A 25,035-nucleotide genomic window follows, 5' to 3' on the forward strand; every position below is an offset into this window, starting at 1 on the left:
CATGAAGCGAGAAAGCCTTATGATTGCCCTGTATTTTTCCATCAAAGAGGTGAAGTAATTCAGAGTTTGTGAATAGATCTCTGTTCTTGGACCTTCCTTTTTGACCCTGAATCCCTTTATATAACAGTCTTCTGTTCCTCCTGTGGATATGTTTTTTTGCTGGGAAAGTTATTTTTGGAATGATGGTTTATAATTGATATTGATGTATGCAGTAAGGCTTTTATATATATTCTCTATGCTCACACTTGTTTTATAGAATCACCACCAAAATCCAACCCACTTGCTTTCAATTTTCTTCCCATGTTTACATCTGCTTTTCTTTTCTTCCCATTATTAAGTTTTTTCAAACACATTGTTGGACATCAAGGATTCAGTTCAAAGTCCAGTGCCGCAATTAGGTCTGTTCTGTCTGTGCACAGGTACTGCTGCCTTAGTAAATTAATTGTCACATGATGCCATCTACCTGGGCTTTTTTGTTCAGGGAAAGCTAATGAGCTGCTTTAATGTGTTTATATGCACTCAAAAAGAAAAGAGAATTAATCAGTGCATGTTCAGGACCTATTCTGCTTCTTCCATAAACACCAGAAGGGAGGGTAGAGTGGGGAAAGAAAAATTTCTACTCAGTTTGTGGAAACCTAATTATGTCCTTCTTACAAATAAAGACCAGAAACCCTCATGTACAGAAACAGCTGAAATTTTACCAGACAGTGACTTCATAGCACAAAGCCACACTAGTTTTACATAAGAGCTCTCTGTCCATCTGCATTTTGAGATACTGTCAAAATGCAGGAATGAAAATACATTCCAGCAGAAGGATGGAGACTGGAAGCTTTTGCTGAGAGGGTGCTGTTGAATAGAGGCATGCTTTCTTTGCTTCATTTCTCTGCTTCTCTGGAAAAACCTAATAAACACAGCTAATTTTTCTGAGGGAACAGATGTAAGGTCTTCTTGCTAAGGGTTTTTTAAATGTAAACTGTACTCAGACTGGGATGCCTGCCAGTATTATTATGCTCCTAAAATCTTGCTTATCCATTCCATCAGGTCGGCCTTGCCTTCCAGAAGTAATGAGTAGGTAGGTTTCAATATGGGCTTCAGAAGCCTTAAAAATCTTTAAAATTCTTGACTTCTGCTTAAATGCCCCAAGACCTGGCAATTAAATGTATGAAAGGCTTCACCTTGTTTGTAGTCAGAAGAATGCCTCTTTTGAACAAAATCAGGTTCAGTAACACACATTTGAAAAAGTCCTGGAAGTTTATGATGGTGACTTGTCTTGGGGGGCAAATAATGCTGGGCCTCATACTGCTTTTCTTTAAGGAAAATGTTTACTCTTGATTTGTTTCCCAGTTCAAGAGCTTTTTTGGTGAATGAGATAATCTGTTATTTTCAAAACTACAAGGTACTTTTTAGACTGTTGATTCCCAGATCTGAACAGATACTCTCCAACAGGTGGTAAAGTAATTTTGTCTCTAATGTGTATATAGATCATTACAGACTGCATCCCAGAGCAGGTGTTCATGGATGGGGGTGACCATTTTCCATCTGTTTGTTTTATTCCCTGTCTTATTTGTCACTATTAAATGATTACTGCAATGATAGAACTTCCCAAGTATGCATTACTGCATTTCTATTTCAGCCTGGAAGCAAGATGATAGCCCTGTGGCATGCATACTGCCAAGGGAAGACAAATATGAACAAAGTGGGGCTTTCAGTTCCCATATCTTTGCAAGATCTTTTCTTTAAGCCTTATGGAGTTATTTTAGCAATGAGCCTCTGCCAACACAGGCTCAGCTGCAGAGCCATCAAGGGCAGAGGCAGAACTGAGCAGAAAGCAGGGCAGGAGAAGGGTGGTCAGGAGAGCTCTTCAGGTGATGCTGTGCCCAGGGAGAGGGCAGGCGGACAGATGGACACAAGCTGTGCCCAGGCGTGGAGCTGCCTCCCGTGCAGCCGAGGCTCTCTCTGGCCATCATGCCATGCTGCAAGGAGCAGCCAGCTCTGTGCCTGTGCTGAGGGAAGGGGGAGACTGGGAACCTTGTCCTAGGCCCTGGTGAAGGCAGTGGGCACAAGCTCAGGGGACCAGTTAAGTTCAGCCTAACCTGTCGAGCTGGACCGACTGAGCAAAATTATATAACCCAGCACTACTTCTTTCTTGGTTACCAGTACTGTCAGTTAACAGCATAAACCTAAGTTATAAAGTGTATTTTTATTCCACTGCTCTGTTCCATTTGTCTATAAATGTTCCACAGTCTTAAATAAATGCCATCATAAACTGAAGTGCTTCTACAAAAGCATGGCATTATTAGGGACCAATCCTGATCCCTTGTCCCTAAGATCATCTGCTGTTCTCAGAGTGTAGGTAAGAAGCAAGTTACCGAACGTGCATCAGAGTTAAAGAGCAAACGTTCAGTTAGCAGTGTGGCACCTCACTGAAATGGCAGAGCTATGGGTTACAGAAAGTCTGGGCAGGCCAGTGCCTGGCTGGCAAAGTGCTCCAGGAGTGGTGGGTCAGCTCAGCATCAGGGCTATGAGATCCAAGAGCACAGGGGTTGGCACTAGCTGCTCTTATTTTCAGGGTCCTGAGTTGATCCATAAGGGCTGGTTGGTTTGCCATTGACAGCTGCAGGTTCCTGGTGGAAGAGTTGGCTGTTTTCCATGGAGAGGAGCTGCTCCCTGTGGGTAGTGGCTGTCCAGCCAGGGCTGCATCTTGTTTGCAGTCCAGAGTAAAGCAGCTAAGAGAAGCATCCCTTTCCTGCATCCCAGTACACCTCTGGTGCTTGGACTGCTGGTGCTGGTTTTGCAGAAAGGTGGGAACTGTTGGCTCCTGACACCCATCTACAACTCCCTGATGTATTTCTCCTTCCAGATGCATATTTTTCATAAATCTTAGATTTTTAGAAATGGCAGCATAACGTTTGATTTCTGTTCAGCAACCTTCTTTGTGACCCTCTTCCCCTGCTCCATTGAGCTTGAAAGCCAATTGGCTTTCCCCATAGTGGATGCAGGGGGCAGCAGGAGAGCTCTGGACCTGGGGGCCAGCAGCAGGAGCAGCCATCTCCTACTGGCAGCCAGCAGACACCTCTGCCAGGACAGCAGGGAAAGGAAGGAGCTGTGTGCCCTGGCATGGCACACATTAGAAGTGAATGGCACTGAGGGAAAATTCCCTGGGAAAGGTGTTTGCACAAAACACCTAGAAGCCTTTCATGCATTTTTGAGGTGGGGACAGGAAGGCATTGGGGGAAAAACTGTGGGTTGGAAATGTATTTCCAACTATTTCTAAAGTAAACAAATTCCTTTTGAAGTTATGGATTTGTTGCATAAATTGTACATTTGACAGAGTAAGTGGTGGGATGTTATGGTAATTACTAATGTCCCTTGAATATTTGGTTAACCACTATATATAATCCCAAATGCAGTAGCCTTTCCAGGGAGAATTTAGATCTACCCTTTGGGCAGGATTAACTGTTACTCTCTTGTTTCAGCAACTTTTCAATTATTTGATTCTAGTACAAGAAGTTTTCCATTTTGAGAGGAAAAAGGTGTCCTTTTGACATCTGACTTTTAAAAACAAGTTCCAAGTACCTGTGTGTGGTGAGCTCTGAGGTGACTGCCTGGGTACTGGGCAGGAAGGATGGGAGAACTATCCCAGCTAAAGTCCAAGCTCTGTTGCAGAAATAGATTTCTTTGCTCCTTAGATCCAGACACAAAAAATGCGTTACTGCAATGCTGAGCCCTGTGTTTCAGGTCAGATTCTTGCAGAGATATTAACACTTGAGAAGAGTGATAACATCCCTAACCTGCTTCTCTTAATGGCAAGCAGAATATATCCACCCTGTCTCCACAGTTTTTCTTCTGCCTGTTATTTTATTCTCATCCTCCTTGTCTGTTTTTCCTAGGAAAGTCTTCCTTGAGTCAGCACCAGTATGTGTAGGCTCGGCAGAAAGGTGATCTGTTCTTCCTAAGCTCAGTTTTCTCTGTGGCAAATGACATATCTTTGGTCTATCACCCTTGCTTTGTGAATTTAAAATAGTGCTTGAAGATACAAGCACATACACTTAGATGATAGCCTAAATCAGAATTTTGCTTTGTGTATTAAAATACAGAGAGACACCTGTGCTTTCAGGGGAGTTTCTAGTCTGGATCACTTGCCTAGGCTGAGACTCTAAATGACATCAGTTTCTCTCTGCTTAGCTTTAGAGCATGCTTTTATAAATTATATTTGTATCCAGTTGTTGCTATCCATTTTCAGCCCATTTGCTGCCTGGTTGGGATACTCATCTTCCCCTTCATTATTGAGGCAACAAATGCCTCTCAATATACAGGTCCCAGCTACCCCATGGTGTGTCCTGTGAGGATTCCAGGCACTCTTCCTACATGGACTCACTCATCCATCCACAGTCACTTCTTCCCTTGTTTTCCATCTTCGTGACAGCTTGTCTCATAAATTCACTCAGGCATCACTGGCACATCTCTTCCCTACTGCTCTAATAGCAAAGGAGAAAACATGTCTGTGATGCCTTGATTTTCAGGACATTAACTACAAATAAAATAGCACATTGCAGCTCTTGCCAAGATCCTTATAAGCAAGTTAAAATAAGATCTTACTCATTGGAGTACAATTTGAAGCTTAAGAAAATGTCATCCGTAAGGCTTCTGTATGAAATAAACCTGGGTCTAGTTTCAAAAAAAATTACTGCAAATACAAATTAAATACATATTTCATTAGGGATAGACCTTTTCATAATCTGCAGAGGTTACAGGATCAAACCTTAACAAGTTTAAATGTAGAAACTATGACAATATCTCTGATGTCTTTTTAGGTGTAGAGCAGGGAAACAATACAATGTCAGGGATTTCAACGTTTAGATATCTGCAATAGAAATCCAGTAGCCCAAATATTCTAAAATGTGGCTAATTTCTTGTTTTATTTTCCATCTTCACGTGCTAACTTGAAGGCTTCCAGCACTGGCTTTTTAAATTGGTCTAAAAGGCAGTCAGCTGAAATGATACATAATTCTAATCACACACAAATAAACTGGGCATAGGAATAGCGTCACTCCTAATCAGAACGAGTAAACATTTATCAAACACTATAAACAAGTGTTTCCAAATCAATTAATTTTCATATTATTTGGAAATAGAAGCAGCCTTCCCTTTGGTAAATTGGCAGTGCCCAGAAATTTGCTAGGTGTTTTCAAGAAATTCTCTTTTTTGAGATGGCACAAGTTTCCTGGCCAGAGAACCTAATAATGCAAGTTTAAGCATGACCAAGAGCTGACAGAAGAGAGGATAAAGAACCTGGGAGTGGGGACCATGGTGACACTAACTGATATGGGTAGCTGGGAGAAGTGTTCCTTCTCAGCCTTCCCCTGTGTTCAGGAATCAGTCCTGTCCCCCCAGCTTGCTCCTTTGGCGCACCCCACCAGGCAAGCACCCAGGGAAAGAATTAAGGCATATTGCAATGTGGCATAAAGCTGAAGCAAATAAATGGGCATTACTGTGTTTGCATTGTGAGCAGGCTGGTGAGAGGGAGCTTGAGAGGGGATTTAAAAGACAAGATGTGATAAACTGAGCAGAATTAGCAAAACATTTACTTATGGAGAGGTGGCACAGAAGAAAGAGAAGAGAACGTCAGTCTAGGTGAGCCTGGAAGGAGCACCAGGGGTGTGTGTATATCAGAGATGGTATTTGAGTCTGATGAGGCCAGGGCTGGATTTTTCAAAGGAGAAGCAAGAAGTAGATCTAAAGGTGGTAAAAGCATTTATACTGAGGTCACAAGGACCTAGGGCAGCTGCCACTGACCTCAGGCTTACTCTGAGAAGCCCAAACCTGATGAAGGTTGGATGAATCATGAGGAACTGTGGCTTTGAGGAATACCAGAGATGGTCAGTTTGAAAAGAAACATTACAAGCCAGTGGGGTGGCCCAGAGCAAGGGTGACAGAAGGGGTGCCATGCTGCAGTAACAACCAGGTCAGCTCAGACTTCTCAGTTGAGTTGTAGAGAAATATGGGAGCCTAGACACCTTTTGGAAGGACAAAAAGAGTAAGAAGAGGTGGAAATTATCCAAATCAGAGAGCTTGAATGGAAGGGAAGAGGCTTAGGCGGCAGGTGAGGCAGAGTGCATTACAAGGCACAGCTGCTTCCCAGTACTGCTTGCATGAGCTTGGAGGACTTTGGTGTCTGTCATCCCACAGTCTTTCATCAACTGATTTAAATTTTAAAGTATATTATGGCTCTTGTATAAAAGTATCTCCATGCTACTCTTTCTACATATTTCTAACTCATTTCCATAAAAATAGCAGGTTTCCAGCGAGTACTGGCACTCAGAAAGGCCACATGTGTAAGGGAGTTGGTCTCCACTGAACAGATGCAAACAGTGCTCAGCTGGGAAGGTGCTATGACATTTAGAGCAGACATCTGTGCTATTTAACAGGAGATAATCCCATGCACACCCAGCTGCCATGCTCGCAGCCCTTTCCCAAACTATGCTGGATGCTCAGATGTTATGATTACTCAACAGAAAATAATGCAACAATTTCTAAGCAGGTTTTGATTCTGAGTTGAGTGAAGGAAGTTCATTTGCATTTAAATACCCTTAAGCCCCTGAAAGAGTTTGAGGTTTTCATTATGTTTGGAAAATAGCTTGTGCTTCTTTTCTAGGCCTCAAATGTTATTCTCTTATTTGCAGCCAGCTCTTGTCATTTCTCTGCAAGTCTTCTCATCCATGATCTGGTCCTTTGCATGCTTCTTTCCTAAGCTGGCCACCTGTATACAGGTGTCTATATATTCTCAAATTTTGCTGTGTCAGGCATTTCTGTCAACTTCTTCTTCCCTGTGGTATGTGAAAAATATAGGTAGGCTTTCCTAGACCTCTCCAAGACCACCTTCACTTGAAAACTTTCTTGTTTTGTTACTTCTTGTTGTAGATTGCTGAGCAACAGTTTATGGGTGGGGTGTTCATCCTGGTGGGTCCTTTGTGATACCTCACTTAAAACTGCTGTTTGTGTTTGCCAGGATGATTCTATGTTAACAGGTTTTTATTATGAAAAGCACAGCTGACCTTTAAAGTCCAAAGGCCGTATTTATGAATGACTCAGACTGTTCTCAGTGTGGCTGAATCTTACAGTATGCAAACAAAAGCCAAAGCATACTTCTCCCATGTAACTTTTTGAGAAAGCAGTATTTGCCTCTGGCATTCACCAAGGGAGCTTTCCCTTTGTGTGCAAGAGGAAAATTGGGCAGGCTACAATAAAAGGCATTGTTGGTCCCAGCATGCAAAGAATGATGATCCAAGAACTGAAATAATAGAAAAGTGTCGGGAGGGAATTTATTTCACAAACATGTCAAGATAGCTTCAGGCTTACTCAAGTTTTAATTCAAGCTTCTCATTCTTCTTAAATTCTTTCCAGGCCAAAATGGATTAAGTAGTTGCTAATCTTCAATCATTCAGCATTTCCCTGGGATCAGGGTTTGGGGATGGCATTGGTGTGCCGACATTTCAGCCTCCAGTTCCTTAATGACAGTAAACCCCAGGGAATCTGAGTATGTACTCTTGCACTGTGACTGGGGTCTCTCTCCTCAAATTCCATTGTGAAGGTCTCTGCAGGAAGGGCCTTCTTGCTTTGTGTCCTGGAGAGTATCTGTCACAATAGTCAGCATGTATGATCAATATTGCACCCAAAATGTTCATAAGAGGTTATAAGCTATCGTTTTTTATGGAGCTGGTTTCCAGACTCAAATATTGCCTGACAGCAGTGCTTATAAATCATTGCAAATAGGAGAAGAAAACTGGTCTTGCTGTGGCATATCTTGACAGATACTGCCAGTCTTAGACCTTAAAAAAAAAAATTGTGTCTTTTGGCACACTAGTCCTATTAGGATGTTGTCCAGTTGAACTGACAACAAAACAAAAATAGTAATAATAAAACATTCCTATATAGACATTATTAATGCTTTTTCCTAAACCTCTCTTTTTAAAAATAAAGTCTCCTAAGAAGGTCAGAACATATATTTTTCCCCGTCTTCTTCCTCATTACTGCTGGAAAACCCCTAGACGCTCATGTCAGTTAAGAATTTGCAGTAGCAGCTAAATGTACAAACGATGTAATTTATGTCCTGTGGCCCTATCAAACATCACTACAAACCATGTTCACAGCACTGCAAATTACACAGCACTTCACCAGTGTGAGAGATGGCACATTTCCTATTGTGATAGATGATCCCTCACCTAGAACTGACTGGGAGCTTTTATGAAAAAGCAGGGCATCCCTTTGGTGCCTAACTGATGCAGGACAGCTGGTCTTTTTCTCCTTCAAGGAGGATTCCCCTCAGGCTTTATTTGCAATGGTTTATGTGCATGTGAATTATTTGTATTAAAAGCTAATTAGTATGGCATTTATTGGTGAACTATAACACATTGAGATGAAGTGAAATTTCTGATTCCTTTTTGCATCAACAATAGTATCGGCCGTTCAATATTTTACCTTTCACTGATAGTGGAGACATTTTTGTTAGCTCTGAGGTGGCCCTGTGCTTCTCTGGCAGTATAAATTCTTTCATACCTGCCTATAAGGCCTCTCTGCCCTTCCAGAGCAGTGCACCAGAGGCTGAGAATAAATTGCAACCAAAATGCTACTAAAATGTCCCAAAAAAAGTGTAACATGAGCATTATAAATACTTTATAATGTTCACAATACTCTTTTAACCTTCCTCTTCCTTAGACATAAATCAAAAGGTTACGGGTGGCTCACAGGGACTGATGGGCTCCCTCTGGCCCTTTCTTTTCTCCCTTGATGTTTCCCATAGCTTAGCTGTTACTGGGTGAATATTGTTGAACCCTGTTCAGCTAGTCTTCTTTAATATAATCTAACCATTTTGTGCATAAACAAAGTGATTTATGCAACAGAATGTTTTGGGCAATGTGGTCTAGAGCTGTTGGGCTGACTAGAATGCTATATTACCTTGGGTTTTTTGGAGCTTTTTAGACCTCTTGCTCTTCAATCCATGGGTTCTAAATGGGTTTTCCCAATATAATTAATAATAAAATGTTAATCATCATGATAAAATAAGAGGCCAAAGATTTAATGGCTCTTTTCATTATCATATTTTGCACAGCTTCACTAATAGCATTAGATTCAGACCAGACATTTTGAAAACTTCTGGAAAAATTGCATATTTTGGTCAAGGACGTTTAGGAGGAATTCCTGAAAGCTGTTTGCACTGCTCAAACTCAGATCTCCATTAGTTACTTTTATTTATACAGCTCCAAAACCATGCCAGTAAAATGAAAGTAATTATGAAATTCTATGAGAAATTTTTGCTATATTGTTCTTTATGAGGGAAGTAAAATCTGCTCTTTCCTCACAACCCAGACCTGCCTCAGTTCACAGAAGGTAGATGAACACTGTAATTATAAAACACATAAAAGATTTGGCTTCATTTCCAAGAGAATCAGACAAGTCCATCAAAGTGCAGCCAGCCTGCCCTGCCTTTGGCGGGCTCTGTGTGCCACACGCAGCTCGTGCCGTACCTGCTGGGGGTTACCTGCCCGTGCAGGTGAGGTCCTGCTGGGTGCCCCGCACGCCCACTCCGTGCAGTTTGTCAGCACTGCACCTCGGACACAGCCCACACGTGGGCAGCAATGCAGATCCTGTGTGGTCAGGGGATGGCTGGAAAGGATGTGGGGAAGCTCAGTGTGAGCAGAAGAAACAAATGGCCAACGCATGAGTAGTCAGGAGGGCAGTGATGAATGAGAAGTGCCCTGAACAAGGGAGGGTGGGCTGAAAAATTCAATGGGAGGTCAGAAACACTGGAAACATGGTGGATGAGGGAAAACACTGCCCAGAAGGGCCTTGTGAAAATCTCTGTGTGGCACAGAGGCTGGTGACCACCACAGAGCATCTGCAGTGCTTCAGGAGGATTCCTCACTGGTGGGGCTGGGCGCAAGCAAGGATTTATTTGGGAGTTTTGTGTTAAAATATACATCGGTGCTAGCAACAGCAGGTCTGACTGTAATGAGCTTGATGAACGTGGCACAAGGGACGTTTCAGGTAAAAGGCGAAATGTGGGATTTCTTTTGTGTATAATTAGGACACTTGGCAGCTGGGTAAGCTTTAATTGCCATCCAAAGCTCCTGATCTTGCCAAAGAATGAAGAGTGTGAAGAGAGCTATTGATTTCCATTTGGACAAACAATTTACTTTTTAGTGCTCATCAAACTGATGTGTATCTTCATTCCCTGCCACTGCTGTGATCGAGCTAAAGCTGCTTTCATAGGCAGATTTCAGGTGGGATTTCTGCTGAATATGTGGTTAGAATTGCAAGGCATTAATGGCAAAAACTGACTCACTTACCACACTGGCAGTGCTCAATGTGCTGTTAGTTTTGAAAATCCCCACCTACCTAGGTCCTTATATAAAAGCATCTCTTTGCTGTAATGGCCAGTTGTGTCCCAAAAATAAAATGGGCACAGAGGGAGCCTTCTCTCCCTGCTCAACAGGAGAAAGTTAATGTTGATTTTATATGATGCATGTTTGTTTATAAATGTGGTGTTACTGAGCAGAGGATTAGATCAAAGAAGTGGATTTTGCATTTCTCTTTGAAGACACAGATGTCCATAGTCAACATGATCATTTCTTGGGGAGGCTTCCAAATTTCATGGGCTAAATGCCACATTTTTTTTCCTGTCCTTGACAGTTCCCTTGTTCCAGGGGGATGGTGCGGGTCATGATCTTGAAAGAAAGAAACAAAGAGAAAACTATTATATATTATTATGTAGTAATGCCACTAGGAAAAAAATAAATGGAGTATTTTGGAAGAAAATGTTGAGGAGAGAGGACGTAAAATTATTTTTGCAAAGCGATCAAAAAGCCCACACTTGCTGCAGTTTACAATATGCAAACAGCATTCTTAGGCACCAACATTTTTATACAGCTACTCAATCTTTGTGCATGTAATGGAGATCGGTGTGCCCGTGCAGGGTAGATGTGTGCACAACTTTTTATGATTTATCAGGATAGAGCACCTTTCCTATGAAGACGGGCTGAGAGAACTGAGGTTGTTCAGCCAGCAGAAGGCCCAGGGAGACCTCACTATGGCCTTCCAGTACTAAAAGGGGGCTTATAAAAAAGAGAGCAATTTTTTACATAGGCAAGATAGGAGGCAAGAAGGAATAATTTTAAGCTAAAAACTTAAAACTCTCTAAGAGAGATTTAGATTAGATGTTTGGAAGAAATTATTTTCTGAAGGATGGCGAGGCCCTGGAACAGGTCGTGCAGAGAAGTTGTAGATGCCTCATCCTTGTCAGTGTTCAAAGTTGGATGGGGCTTTGAGCAGGTGTCCCTACCCATGGCAGGGGAGTTGGAACTAGAGGATTTTTAAGGTCCCTTTCTATGAATCTATGAAATGTCTAACATGGACTAATATGGTTATTGACTAGCCATTTCTTGATACTTTTTTTTTTCTTTCTTTAGGAAAGATTTATCTTGATGCATAGAAAAAAAAAAAAAAGAATCAAATTCAAATAGGCCCTATTGGAAAGAGTTGACTTTGGCAACTAATCCCATTAAAGTAGCCTGTAGTGGAAAGAAAGCCTTATATGCGAACAAGAGAATAGAGATTAAATTGGTGAATTTTAGATTCATATTTGCCAAATTTAAAATAGGAAAATTATGTATTTTCACTTGGTTGATCTTGAATTATGTCTTACATATTAGAATATTTTAGAATCACAATGTTACTTGTGTGTGTGTGTGTATTTCTCCCTTTCAAATCAGAAGGTGACAATATACACAGCAAAAGTCATCTGGTACCTCAAACAGCTGTTAAAATACATCAGTTATTGATGTATTTGCTTATCAGGGTTGGGTTATAGTCTCATTTTATACACCGCAGTCCTACCGTTGGTTATAAAAATGCTTCCCACATGACACTGTCTTATCATCTTCACTGTTTCTTGGAGAGAATTTGAGAAATGAGTCATGGTGTGGTATGTCCTACTTAGGATACTTCAGACATTGCTTTTTACAAGGTGCTTCCCCAAGCCTTTGACTTTCAGGTCTTGAAAGAAGACTACTCAGAAGTGGAATCACCTGAAACCATTAATTATCTTTAAAAATAGTCTTTCTCCTGTGAAAAATCAATGAAAGAATGCTTTCCCCTGTGCTATTAAAAAGCTGGTTTATATTATTTGCAACTGAAAAGAATAAGTATATAGTTCCATTGCTGCTGTTAATGCATCTGTTAAAGTGAGCAGATAATTATACTTTAAATCTCTATCCATACTCTAAATCTATGATCATAATTATACTTTAAATCTCTATCCATACTCTAAATCTATGATCATAATCATTAAATAATTATATTTTATATAGATGCACAATAAAATTTCTTTCATCCCCACTTACTGTACTTATTAACATATAGTATTTCTTCCTTGATTCTCAAAGGAATAAGAATATGAGCATTTTGAGGCACTAGTCTATATGTATTTATAGCAGTAGGGAGTAGTACTGCCAAAATGCATGAAATTTTTGTTACAGCTTTCAGAGAAATCAGTGAGAGGTCTCTGCTTTCAGTGCTGATTTTGTCTTTGCAGTTAGATTGTAAAAGGCATAACTGGTCCTCTGCATTTGATTTCACAAGTACATTTCAAACAGATCTGAATTTACATGGTCAGTAAAGTTACTGGCAGACACATTCACTGTGTGAACCGACTTCTCCTAGCCGTTTATTAAGACAACACTCAGTTCTTTACAATAACATGGTTAGCAGTGTTTGCATGTCTACCTAAAATTAAAGCAGTTGGATTTCCACAAAATATTAAGTTGCTATCAAATGTAGAAGGACAGAAAAATCTATATATTAACAAATCAGACAGAAGCTTAAGCATTAGTGCAGAACACCTGCAGCACATAGCAAACAGTAATTTACAGGTCATCACAAGTTCTCAGGATTTCAGGGGGGAAAAAAGACTCATAGCCATCAGTTTCAAGACAAGAAACTGGTCAGAAAAGGTGATTGAGATATTTTATTCGTGTAACTAGATATAGGTCCCTGGAGCTGAATACAGGTGTATTTCCATAACTAAGAGGAAGGAGCTGGTTTTGGCTAGAATTCTTCCTAAACAACTGAAAGGTTAGGAGGGTATACATAGTATTATGTATAGAAGGTTGCTGTTGATTTTAACAGCAGTAAATCAGCTTAATCTACCTTTTTCTCATTGTGGTTTGAATATGCTTGAGGTGGAAATCTTTCTTTTGAGTTGTACTGATTGGTGGGAGAATTCAGATGCACCCTGTGAAAACTGAGTTGCTAACAGCAACTTCATGAAGATCAACAAGGAGAACTGCAAAGGTTTGCAAATGGGTAGATCCGTACACCATAGGAACTGACCAGGAGCCCTGCAGAAAAAGATCTGAGGGTTACTGAGGACTCCAGGTTCAAAGTGTGCAAATATGCAGATAGTATATTGGGCTGCACCAGGATGATCATGGCCAGTAAACCGAGAGAAATTGTTACCCCCATCTACTTGATACTGGTGAGGCCATATCTGGAATACTGTCTCTGGTCCAGAGCTGCCCCATGAAAAGAGATTGAGAAACTGGAGATTGCCCTGCAGAAGACTACCATGGTAATTAGGGGTCTGAAACATGGCATGGAAAGAGATTTGGAGAGCTAGGCTTCTTTGGTTAAGAAATGAGAAGGCTAAAAAAGGAACTAGCAGCAACCTATGGGTACTTGAAAGACAGTTAAAACACATTGAAGACAAATTCTTCTCAATTGACATTGAGGGTAAATCAGGCAGAAGTTATGCCTTGAAAGGTTCAAATTGGACACCATGGCAAAGCTTTTGCACTACAAGGATACATGATTCTAATACCAAATACACAGAGATAAGTTCTGGTCTTCTTACTGGTATTTGAAAAACAGACTTTAAAGCCCATAGATGCTTCAGCTCAGCAACCCCTGAGAATGAAACATTAGGTGCATCAAGGGTTTATCTACTGAAGGCAGTGCCCTGCAGATTTATCTGCTGCAGGCAGCATCCCCTGTGCTGCCTCTGATCTCTGTCATGTGTGGTGGCAATACTTGCCAGTGACATTGTTGGGAGGAGTTTTGCCCTTTTCTGAACTGTACCTCAACTGCACCATTTCTCCATCCTATTTCAGCTGGTGAGTTTGAGGTATCTGGAAACCTCTTGGTTAAATGATGAGGAACAGCAGTTCAAATGAAACACACTGATCACCCATTGCCTCTTCAAGCCTTCCAACCGGTGTAACTCGCTGTATATTATCTGCCTCCATTGGAAGCACCTACCCATTGGGCCCCTCTGGTGGGTCAAACAGCTGCTAAACATTCCCCTTTGAAGAAGAAAGATCATTTCAAGCCTGTTCTGTTGTGAATGATAGCAAGAGTTATTGACACCTGGATATGCTAACACTATAGTTGCTCCATGTAGCCTTCATCCTCTTAACTCTGACACTTAGGACAGCATATTAATAAACTTGGTAGAAAAGCCTATTGAAAATCTTTAACTTTCTTAACTTGATTTGTGATGTATTTATCTGCTTGTTTGCCTCCAGCACTAATCTCAGTGCTGAGGAAGCTGGCAAAAGAACTCCTTGCCCTTTGCAGGAACACAAAGAAAATCCCAAAGTTGTTGGCTCGTGTGCATACACACAGATATAGGAATGTGTATATCTATATATATGCACACATATGTTCTGTTTCATGAGGCTATAAAAGCTAATTCCACTTTAACAAGTTTCATATAAATTTAAAGCTTCATAGTTGTATTTGCAAGTTATTGACCAAGTCAACACAAAAAATATACAAAGCTTTTATAAATCAAGGCAAAAGATGCCTAACTGAAAAGAAAGGCTGTGAATTAATTCTCAGGCAGCTGGCTGCTAGAAGGAATGAGAAATGCAAACCATGAAAAGCAAAAAATGCTACAGCCAAATGTCACTGCCTCTTCCTGCTGAGCTTGCAAGGGCTTTTCAGGCAATGTGAGGGAAGGACAGTGTGCCACACCTGCAGGGTGCTGCCAGCTGGTCAACTGCTCTACAACAAGGAAGTGGAGTCTTAGGGTAAACATTAAAAAGTAACTCAAGTTACATTCCAAAGGGCTTGGATCCGTTCAAAAATATTAACTTGCATCCATCAGCATTTTTAAGCATTCACCTTTTTAGGCAATCAAGACATAGTTTTGATGGTAGATATGAGGGGAAGGCAAGAACCCAGCATATGCATTTTTCCTCTTGTATCAGTGCAGTCCAGTTTAGCAGCTGTGATTTAGCAAAGGCTTTATCCCACCCTTCTCTCAGGAAGCCCCACAGTGGGCACCTACAGCACTTCACAGCTGCTGGTTTTGGATTCATGAGACCCATTGAACAGTAGCTGCATAAGTATGAATGGCATGAACCATTTCCCCCTCTACTGCTAGAGCTGATGCTTTCTTGCCAAGCTTATAAAATAGCATACTTTATTAAAAATGCTGTTGATAGCAGAAATATTGATATGTTGCAGTCACAACACGAACCATTTGCAAGACACTTTTCCTAGCTCTGTCTCTTCCTTCTCTTAGCTGGAGTAGCATTTCTGGCATATTTCTGGGAAGTCTGTCCATCAGGGACACAAATGGTGCATTTCTATCATTTTCTGTAAGAGATATGTTAACTAATTTAATTCAGTATAAATTTCCACAGACTACAAATCTCATTTTTTCATCTCATACCTGTGATACCTAACCGATGGTTTTGTTTTTTTTTTTAATTCAAGGAGTGACTTTCTTCTGCATAGAAAGAAGGCTAAAAGTGGTCATAAGGCATGGTGAAGGTGAGGAGATGGGAGCGCAGAAAGTAAACAGTCAGAATCCTACAGCTCTTGCCTCAGTGATCTGTTTGCTCAGCCAAGAAAATCCACAAGTTGATTCTGGTTGTACACAATAACTGCAATCTATTGTAACACAACACGTGGGAAGACTACAAATGTGAGGAATGCCCTGTGCCTCTGCATGTTGTCCAGGCTGCTTGGGGCCGTGTCACAGCAACAGTGATGCCAAAGCTGACTTGCAAAGAATCACCCTCTGACAGCTTTTTCTCCCAACAACTGTGTAGCTGTCAGTTCATGGGAATTCCTCCTTCTCTGCTGGATGCAAAATGCCAGCTGAGGAAACACCAAGATCATTATCCCATAGCAGACAAAACAAATATTGTGTTTCCCCTGAACCAGCTATATATAGAATTTATCTGACCCTGGTAAGACACCGAGATAGCATGGGTTCAACTCAGGCAAGGGAAAATGCTGCCCCAAAAGTTTTTCTCTACAGGCTGGCAGCTGCACTCTTGACTGATGCCATCCAGAAGAAGTTCTGGATGGCATAAACAGTCTCTTCTTCCAGAAGTATCTGTTATGTAAAGAATAGTTAGCAAACAAATCTGTTCAGCATTTGGAAAATGTAAAAGCACTTGGGAGCTTGTCCATGCAGTGGGGTGAAGTGCCTTATTGCCTGCCCGATGTCTTCAGCTTCTCTAAATGAGGAACCCAGATAATTATTTAGTAGAAATACTGACTCACTGAGTCACTGTGTTTTTTTACAGTAGAGGAGCAGAAAGAGAAAACTTGTGACAACTACCTGGGTGAAAACCCCTTTGAGTTGCTGTTTGTGTATCTAAGGCATGATTAAAGTAACATTTTTCTCTTCTATGGCTGTGAATAAGACCTTGTCATGTACTTCTTCTAAGAGAATGATCCATTGATCATAATGGGAGCTTTTCCAGCAGATCAGTGTTAATAATGGAGTTTGGCTGTGCAGTAGTTGCAGTTTTCTATCGAGCTGAAGAAGCCACTTAAACTTCTCTTCCTTTCCAAAGTGAAATTCAGTTCCTCTCCATCTTTCTGGGGCAGACTCCCTTTGTTACAGTGGGATGTGCTGGTGACTGAATGGTTCAGTTGCTGTCTTGTCCTGGCTTTTCACTCTCCGGAGTTTTAAGTAGCATTTCATTAATAGCACGAGAGACGTCCATTAAGGTTTTAGGGACAGTGGTAATGTTCCAGCATTTCCAAGCAATGGGAAATGTTTTCCAGCTTTGCAGCTGCCTATCATGCCTGAGCAATTGCCTATGTGGTATGCATTTGTATTCAGCAGTGATCCAAATTCTCTTTTGTCATAGTCACACAAACTGTTCAACAGCAGCGGCCATCTCTGACCTTCAGTGACCCAGGTAAAGGTCATGTATTTGCTACTGGGCACGTTAGACTCATCATTACATAGCTGCTTTCACTAAAACAATAGTATCCAGTGTAAAAGTAATAACTGAATCACAGGACTGGAAGGGACCTCTCCTTATCCATCCTTTTCCCCCATCTCTGGTTTTCTGCTCCTGGAAGATGTTTCTTCTTCTAAAAAACACCTGGTATAGAGGCTGCATATCTTTACCAGGCAATCTTTTTCTCTGCTCTTTATTGTTAGAAAGTTTTCTGTACTTTTCCTTGGTACAATTTAAGCTTGTTGCTTGCCTTCTGCCTTGTGGAAATTACTCCCTTCATCTTTGTGGTAATTCTTTTTACCTAGTTGCAGACTGTTCTCAAGTTGTGGCTGTGAAAAAAGAAATCTTATTGATATGCTACTTTTTTTTTTGTCAAATGAATAAAATTTTACTCTAGGTATCAACACTTTTCTGTCATAACTTTTAAACCATGTCTCCTGTTTCAGTATCTATTCCTTTCTCTGTGAATGCACTGTTCACAAATGCACCCTCAAGTACATTTTGCAAAGCAATTTTCTTCTTCCTGTCACTGCCAGCAGATGACTTTGTGCAGTGCAGTCACAAAACACCTGGATTTGCATCCTCCTCTGTATGAAGCATTTTCTCCTTTCCAAATACCACTCTTCTGTGATACTGCTTAAGCGGTCTGCAGGCTGTATTCTATCAGGAGCATAGTTTTCATTGCTCGGCATTACTTCCATAGTCTGACACAGTTTTTTTCTTTGCTGGGGGCAGCTTTGTTTCTTTCTACTAGTCTCTCCAGCAGGACATAGTTACAGGAAAATACTGGATATTCAACAAGGTAGAGAATATTTAAATACTATATTGGTGCCTGTAGCTGACCTATTTTGCATTACTGCATATGATGAATTTTAACAACACTCCCACATTAGACTATGTGAACACATCCCATTTTGTAATGTTAGTTTGTGAGTAAACTGATATTTTGATTATCTTATTATAAGTATGCACAATATTTCTCTGGGTGCATCTGTTCCTAGATTGTTAATGATGCCTTTCTATTCACCATAAATAATAGAACAATAATCACAATCAGAAAACAGATCTCAATTTGTATTTAAACTGCACAGTTTTATACACTTATGGAAATATAGACAACTTTTTTACTGTAGTCATTAGTTCTGAAACCTTGTTTAAACAGCTACGATGTGTATTTCCAACACACAATTGTGTGCCTAGCACGCACTGTCTCATAGCACTGTGTCTCACAAAGAGATTCTCCAGCCTGGTCTCTCATAAAGGTATTGAGGAGCTGTCAGATGTGATACCTGACCAGCTCCCAGGGAGCAGCTGTGGCCACCTGAGTGGACTGGTGACTGTGCCTCTGGGGCAAGCTTCATTGTCCTAGGGAGCATGTCGTGTGTATGAGGTCACAGTGTAGCATCACCTCATAGCCTGTAATTTCAGTGAGATCTAAAAATTGTCATCACTTACAAATTCATAAAGTGCAGATATCAAAAACATCTGTATTGACTATAACTTCCCAATCCATTGGCTGCTGGAAACCCTGGCAAGTTTTAAAGTTACTGGATAGTAGCACATTTTCTTCTGGCTAAATGTGATGCTAACTAAAAGAAAACCAAACTCTGCCAATGGCTATATCTCAAATATGTAATAAGTCCAAGCGGGCTTTAACAACGGTGGAAGGATATACCAGATACAGTATGATATTACTTGCAGAGGTTTTTCAAGAATTTGAAATGTCCTACATGATAGCAACTCAATTACCTGTCCATTTGTTTAAGCAAAGTAATATTTGCACATTATTCAGTGAATGACAGTTATTCAAATAACTGGGCCTATGCACATTAAGTAAAAGCAGCCTTTACAGAATATTTGGAGAACGTGTGGAAAATGCAGATGAAAATCTAGTGAGCTGCCATTTTAGCAACACACTTTGGTATTTCCTTCGTGCTGTTCATTAACCATATTTTCAAATGCTGAACATCTGCAGATATCTGTGACAGCATGGCCAAGGCAGCTGCCCGGGTTTTGTCTGAGCTCTGAAGGGGGGACACAGAGCTGTGTGCTAGTGGGGTCCCCACCATGACCAGAGGGACACTTGCAAAAGCAGAGCTGTAAGGAAAATTCATATTCCTTCTATTTTCCTGTCTGCACCGGTGAGGACAAACCTTGGAGATGCCTGGGGGGCTTGGGAGCAGGAGCAGGGCAGCTGAGGACTGGTGCTGTGGATGCTGCCTATGGTGCGAGGTGTGGCACAGAGACTCATTGGCCCAGTGCCTGGGAGTCAGAGATGGGCTCTGGCAAGGGCTGGCCCTCCTCCAGGATAACCTCCAATCAGGCTAAAACTGGAGAAAATGAAACAGAGGGAAGCGTTTGTTTAGGGAAAAGCGTGTGAAATCCGAATTGTTTCAGTCCCTGAGGCAGAGGTGGAGCACTACACCCGTGTCCCTCCAATCCGCAGAGGTGGAACCTTAATCGTATAAAGGAGTGGGAGCAGGCGGACACGCTCTGCCGGTGAGTGCCCTGTACAAAGCCGTGACAGGAGAGCTGGCTGGGCTTATTTCCTTAGGATTTGTATTTGGAACTGCCCTTGTCATGGGATATTCTTCCTTTGGTCACTCACATGAACCGCCTGGTCTTCAGCTGTGCCACCAGGGAAGAAGGCAGCGGCAAGTGGCTCGCAGGTGGCCAAGCCAAGGCACTCTCGAGCCCGAGGTTCATCAGCCTTCCCCCTGCCCACCCCAGCTGGAATGGATGTAAGAATGTGCCTGGCCGCGGGGTTTAGCAGGCTGTCAGCACAGCTGTGCCTTCGCACAGAACTAGCGGAACGGGGCTGCGCGGCCGCGCCGCCCCTCAGGCCACACGCGGGGCCGGCGGGCCCGCCCGCACAGGTAAGCGGCGCCGGGCGGGGGCGGCCAATGGCGCGGCCCGGCCGCCGCCGCCAGCCAATGGGGGCGCGGCGGCGGCGGCCCCATGGAAATGTGCCTGGTGGGGAGCCAATGGGGCGCGGCCGGGCCGCGGGCGGCGCTTTCTGCTCTGCCAGCGCCGGCGGCGGCCGCGCGTCCCTCGCCCCTCTCCGCCGTCCCTCGCCCCTCTCCGCCTTCCGCCGCGCAGCATGGCCGGGCTGGGCGGCGGCCTCGCCGCCTTCGGGCGCTGCACGCACGCCGTGGTGCGGGCGCTGCCCGAGTCGCTGTGCCGGCAAGCGCTGCGCAGCGTGGCGGGCCCCGAGGTGGATTTCGCCCGCGCGGAGAGGGAGTATCAGCTGTATGTGGGTGTGCTGCGGGGCAAGCTGGGGCTGCAGGTGCTGGAGTTGCCGGCCGACGAGAGCCTCCCCGACTGTGTCTTCGTGGAGGATGTGGCCGTGGTCTGCGAGGAGACGGCGCTGCTCACCCGCCCGGGCGCGCCCAGCCGCCGGAAGGAGGTGAGGTGCGGGCCGGGCCGGGCCGGGAGCGATGCCTGCGCAGGTGAGCTCGGGACGGCCGCGCCGTCGGGCGTGTCCCCGGGCCCTCCCCAGCCCCCGGCGGGAGCGGCGGAGAGGGGACCGCGCTCGGAGCTGCAGCCCTGCTCGGCGGGAGCGGCCCCGCAGCGGCTCAGCCCGGTACCGGCAGCCGAGCTCGCTGTGCGGCGGAGCCCCGCCGTGCTGGGCTTCCTGGAGAGCGATGCTCCGCTCCTGGAGGCAAGTGGATAGACAGTGTAAACTATGACTCATCCATTCTGGGGCGTGCGGGCTTTCGCTCCGTGTCAGCGTGCCCAGTCCGTCCGGCGGGATGGGTCGCTGGCAAGGTTGTGCGGGTTTGTGTCCACGGTGCAGCCTTGCTCAGTCCACAAGCCCCTTATTTAGTACACATTGAACCCGAGCTCAGCCCCAGGCAGTACATCGCTGGCGCCTGTAATAATTGTATGTGCTGGCCCGTGCACAAAAGCTGGTGTGTGTTTTGCTGTACTTGGTGTCAGCCTTAATGCCCTTGAACCTGATGTCACCTTCCTCGTGCAACCGTTGCAGGCCCCCTTCATGTCCGGGGGACACAGGCCATCTCATTGGAGAGAGGTGTGGTGGATGCACACCCACAGGAGCCTTACTTTTTCTTAGTACTTTCTTAATGTCTTCAGCCCATTCATAAACTAGTTTCATTAGGCAGTGCATGCATTGAAGTGCCACCCAGTTATCTTCTCAATGAGCAGTGACAGCCTGCCTTTCTGTAAGCATCTTTTAATATAATCCTTCTCTTGTCTCTTTCATTTCCCATGTTTGGTACCATAGTGCATTGTGAGATCCACAGGCCTGTGCTGTTGTGCCAGTGGGACAGGCCACTAGCTCTAGTACAGCAATAGCTCCTCTTGGTTTTGGTGTTTTTCACATAGTGCCTTTCTCTTATCAATTGCAAGGTTTTCTTAAATTCTCCCCAACGGTGTAACATCTGAGATGCTGCATTCAACTTGTACACGTGCACTTCTTGTGCATAACTGCCGCAGGCACACATAACCATGTGTATTTACTCTTTGTAACACCCCTGAATGCTCCTTAAGGTGACAACACCCAAGTAGAGTGTTCACCACACGCTACTGTCAGAAGCAGCTGTTTCTTAGCGAGAATCAAAATGAGTTTTCACTGGTGCTTCCTATGACATGCTGATATGTAGCTCTGTAAGTCCTGCTGCCATTTGTACCATTTCCCCTTCAGGAGGAGGGATTTACTTCTTTTCATGAGTGACTTGTCCAGGCAGAGTCACGAACAAGAGAGAGACACAGCTTTCAGGCATCATTTGAATATTATTAATGTTCTTGAATGACGGAGCAATCCCTCCCTTGAGTTTTCTATGAAGGAAAAACGAAAAAAATTGAGCAAGTATCCTTTTAAAGTTATAACAATGCAGGACACTGCAGTGTAGTGCTTGTCTGAACATTTAACTGTTATTTACAACAATTCTTCCTCCTGGTAACATCATTACAGCAGTGTCTTGTAGAAAAGGGGACAAGGTGCTCATTTGTACAGTATGCTACCTGCCTATTCCTGATCCCTCTCCTCTCCAAGGCATCCTCCCCTTCCCAGCATGGTTACTGTCAGTTTTGTTTTGCTGGGGTGGCTGTGTTGAGTAGTTAGTGACCAGGATGTCATTTTGAAAACAGTGAAATGGCAAAGGCTTTAGAAAGCAGGAATGCACACATGCCTACCCAGAGCTCTGTATGCTGTGGCGGAGGGCTTGGTGTGTGCCTTGGACATCTTGGCAAACATCTATGATAATGTCACTTTCGTAGAGCCCCCAGAAAGAGCTGCATGAGAGGCTGTTTCCTAGTGTACCCAAAGCCTCTCTGCTCTTATTGCCTCCAGCTTTGGTTCTGGAGGTACCAACCACAGGTGCTCAGGAAGTCCAGGCACTGAGGCATGTGGGCACCCTGTGCTGTGGGAGCCCAGCACCTGCTCTTGACTCTCTTGCTAATCCCAGTGAGTGTCTGTTAGCAGCCTCCCAAGATAATTTTCTGAGGTTTATGTTGTCTCTGAATTCCCCATTTAGATAGTTGCTGGAGTCTAGTGGCAAGTGATGTTGCTGCAGGGTCTGTCCTACCATCTGTCCTGTGAAATCTGCCTTTATCAGTGACCTAGAGGAGTTTGAGGCATCTTTATTGAGCTGTGAGTGGCCCCAAACTGGGGCAAGGGTGAGGAGTGATACCATTGAGGTCTCAGCTGTGCAGAGGATCCTTACCAGACTGAAAAAAGGGGCTGACCCATGGAGACCTCATGGTTGAACAGAGACAAGTGCAAAGTGCTGCCCCAGGAAAGGAAGGGTCCTACATCAGTTGGCTGTTACGAAAGTGAACCAAGACTGTTGTAGTGCACTGTCACTTGTACTGGTGACAGGGAAAGAGGGTGGATGCAGTCTACGTAAGCACTGGTTTCTCAAACTGCAATCTCTTATTCTTTTTATGTAACATAAGTGCAAACCCATGAATATTTTAGCAGTACAGTTGGCGTATGCTTGGCTTAACCCAGTAATGCCTAACTCCTGATCATGGACTCCTGACCTGAGCCTCCCTATAAGGCAGGACTCAGCTGGATGCGTCTTACTGGTCTCTTAACTGTTAGATGTATTTTTGTCCAGGGCAGGCAGGGGCAGAGGAGGAAGGAAAGGATGAGGGAAACAGGGTGGTAGAGCACCATTTCTGCAAGTAATTAATAGAGGGAGGGTTTGTGTCCAGGAAGCCTGCCAAAGAGGCTTGTGGTTGGTTGAACTCTGAAGCCTGATCAGGCCAGTGAAAATTGAAGAGCACAGGGGATGGCTGAGGTGCATCCCAAACACAACAGCCTGGTTGCATACACAGCTGGAGCAGTGCTGTTTCAGATGTGTTCTGCCTTCTGATAAACTGTCTGCCAGATGCATGAACTGAGCAGTACTCTCTTAATCTCCTCTGTTTCATGCTACTGGAAACCTATATTGCAGTATTCAAGAAGGATACAGCTTTTTCTTTCACTGACTAGACTCCTTATTAAGAAGGCTTGTCACCACAGTTATGGTAACACTATGCAGTAGACAAATTTCTGCAGTAGTTTGTAATAGCATTGATTGAGCTTTCAGGCTTTATAGATATTATTGCTTATCCCCCCAGCAGCACTGGATTCTTTACTGATTGTCTGTCTGGAACAAAACAAAATAAAATCTACGGTTATGTCTGTTCTTGCTCCAAGTTATTGTAAGGAGAAAAAAAAAGAATTGAATTAAATTTGGTCATGTTCAGGCAGTGCTGGGAAAGAGCCCAGTATTTTTTTAGTAAAGTAGAAAAATTAGTCATGCATTTAATGATTTGTTTGCAAGTCAGACTTATTTCAAGGCATTATGATTCTATGTTATAAGCTTCTGAAATTACTTTAAAATTCATAGTTTCTGTGGAGTTTTGATTTGGCAGAAAGGTAAAGGCTTTTGAAATAAGCCAAAGGTAGATTGCTAATATGTCCGAACTGGTGTTTTGCTTAGCTGTGTGCAGTCACCAATGCACTTGATGCTTAAGTTGAGTAAGTCCAGTGGAAATGTTGTGATCACTGATCAGATTGCCAGTTCCAGCACCTTTTGTTCCAGCAGTATGCTCTCAATTGTTTATTCCTCTAGTATAAACTCTCAACCTCACCTTCTACATACAGCAGGGTTAGTTGCTGTGAAGAGCCCTCATCAGCACATTGCTCTTGCTGCCTAAGTTGTCTTAATGTGCTTGGGATAGCACAAAACAGCATTTCCACCATTTCTCTGCTTATGCAGACAGATGGAAATCCAAAAGCTCAGCAAAATGCACCCACCAGTGACCTGGCCTCTTCTCAGTTGCCAAATAGGGAATGGAGAATTAGTTGGTGCTGGGAAAACTACAGGAGCTGCTGCAGAAGAGCTCACTGTATTTCTTTCCTTGGTTAAGAGGAAACTTCTACCCAAGACTTTTGTTATTCCCTACACCCCCAAGACACACTGGGGACACTTGTGACTGCATTCATGTGGTGCAGGATAGCTGGTCCTTCAGCAGTGAGGGACAGAATGAGCAGTGAAGGACTGCATTTGTCAAATCCCATCCTCTCAACAAGAATTGGAGAAACCACCTAATTGGAAACAACCTAATTGCTTTTTCAACATCTCTCGGTATCTCTTCCAAATCTACTTGCTGTGTAGCAGGATTCTGTCAGCAGCCCATCCTGTGCTGGGCCAGGTAACCTGCTCCTCGGTGCTGAGCACCCTCAGCTGCCACCCCCTCCCACCCTGTAGAGCCTCTGCATGGCTGTGTAGCTGTGTATGAGCCATAGCTTGCAGCC

At 43.4% G+C, this 25,035-nt stretch overlaps 1 protein-coding gene and 1 long non-coding RNA gene across 2 annotated transcripts in view; both read left to right on the plus strand.

Annotated features, from left to right (window-relative positions):
• Nucleotides 1-14,460, plus strand: part of LOC137479452 (uncharacterized) — a 31,850-nt gene extending 17,390 nt beyond the window's left edge. Inside the window, exon 4 of the long non-coding RNA XR_011002264.1 lies at nt 14,163-14,460. This is a non-coding gene — a long non-coding RNA (uncharacterized lncRNA). The remainder of the gene's footprint in view (nt 1-14,162) is intronic.
• Nucleotides 14,461-20,321: 5,861 nt separating this feature from the next.
• Nucleotides 20,322-25,035, plus strand: part of DDAH1 (dimethylarginine dimethylaminohydrolase 1) — a 53,301-nt gene continuing 48,587 nt past the window's right edge. The window contains exon 1 of the mRNA XM_068199903.1: nt 20,322-20,670. Coding sequence (XP_068056004.1) covers nt 20,365-20,670 — 306 coding nt within the window. The 5' untranslated portion in view covers nt 20,322-20,364. The remainder of the gene's footprint in view (nt 20,671-25,035) is intronic.

Source organism: Anomalospiza imberbis, chromosome 9 (assembly GCF_031753505.1).
Source record: "Anomalospiza imberbis isolate Cuckoo-Finch-1a 21T00152 chromosome 9, ASM3175350v1, whole genome shotgun sequence".
NCBI lineage: Eukaryota > Metazoa > Chordata > Aves > Passeriformes > Viduidae > Anomalospiza > Anomalospiza imberbis.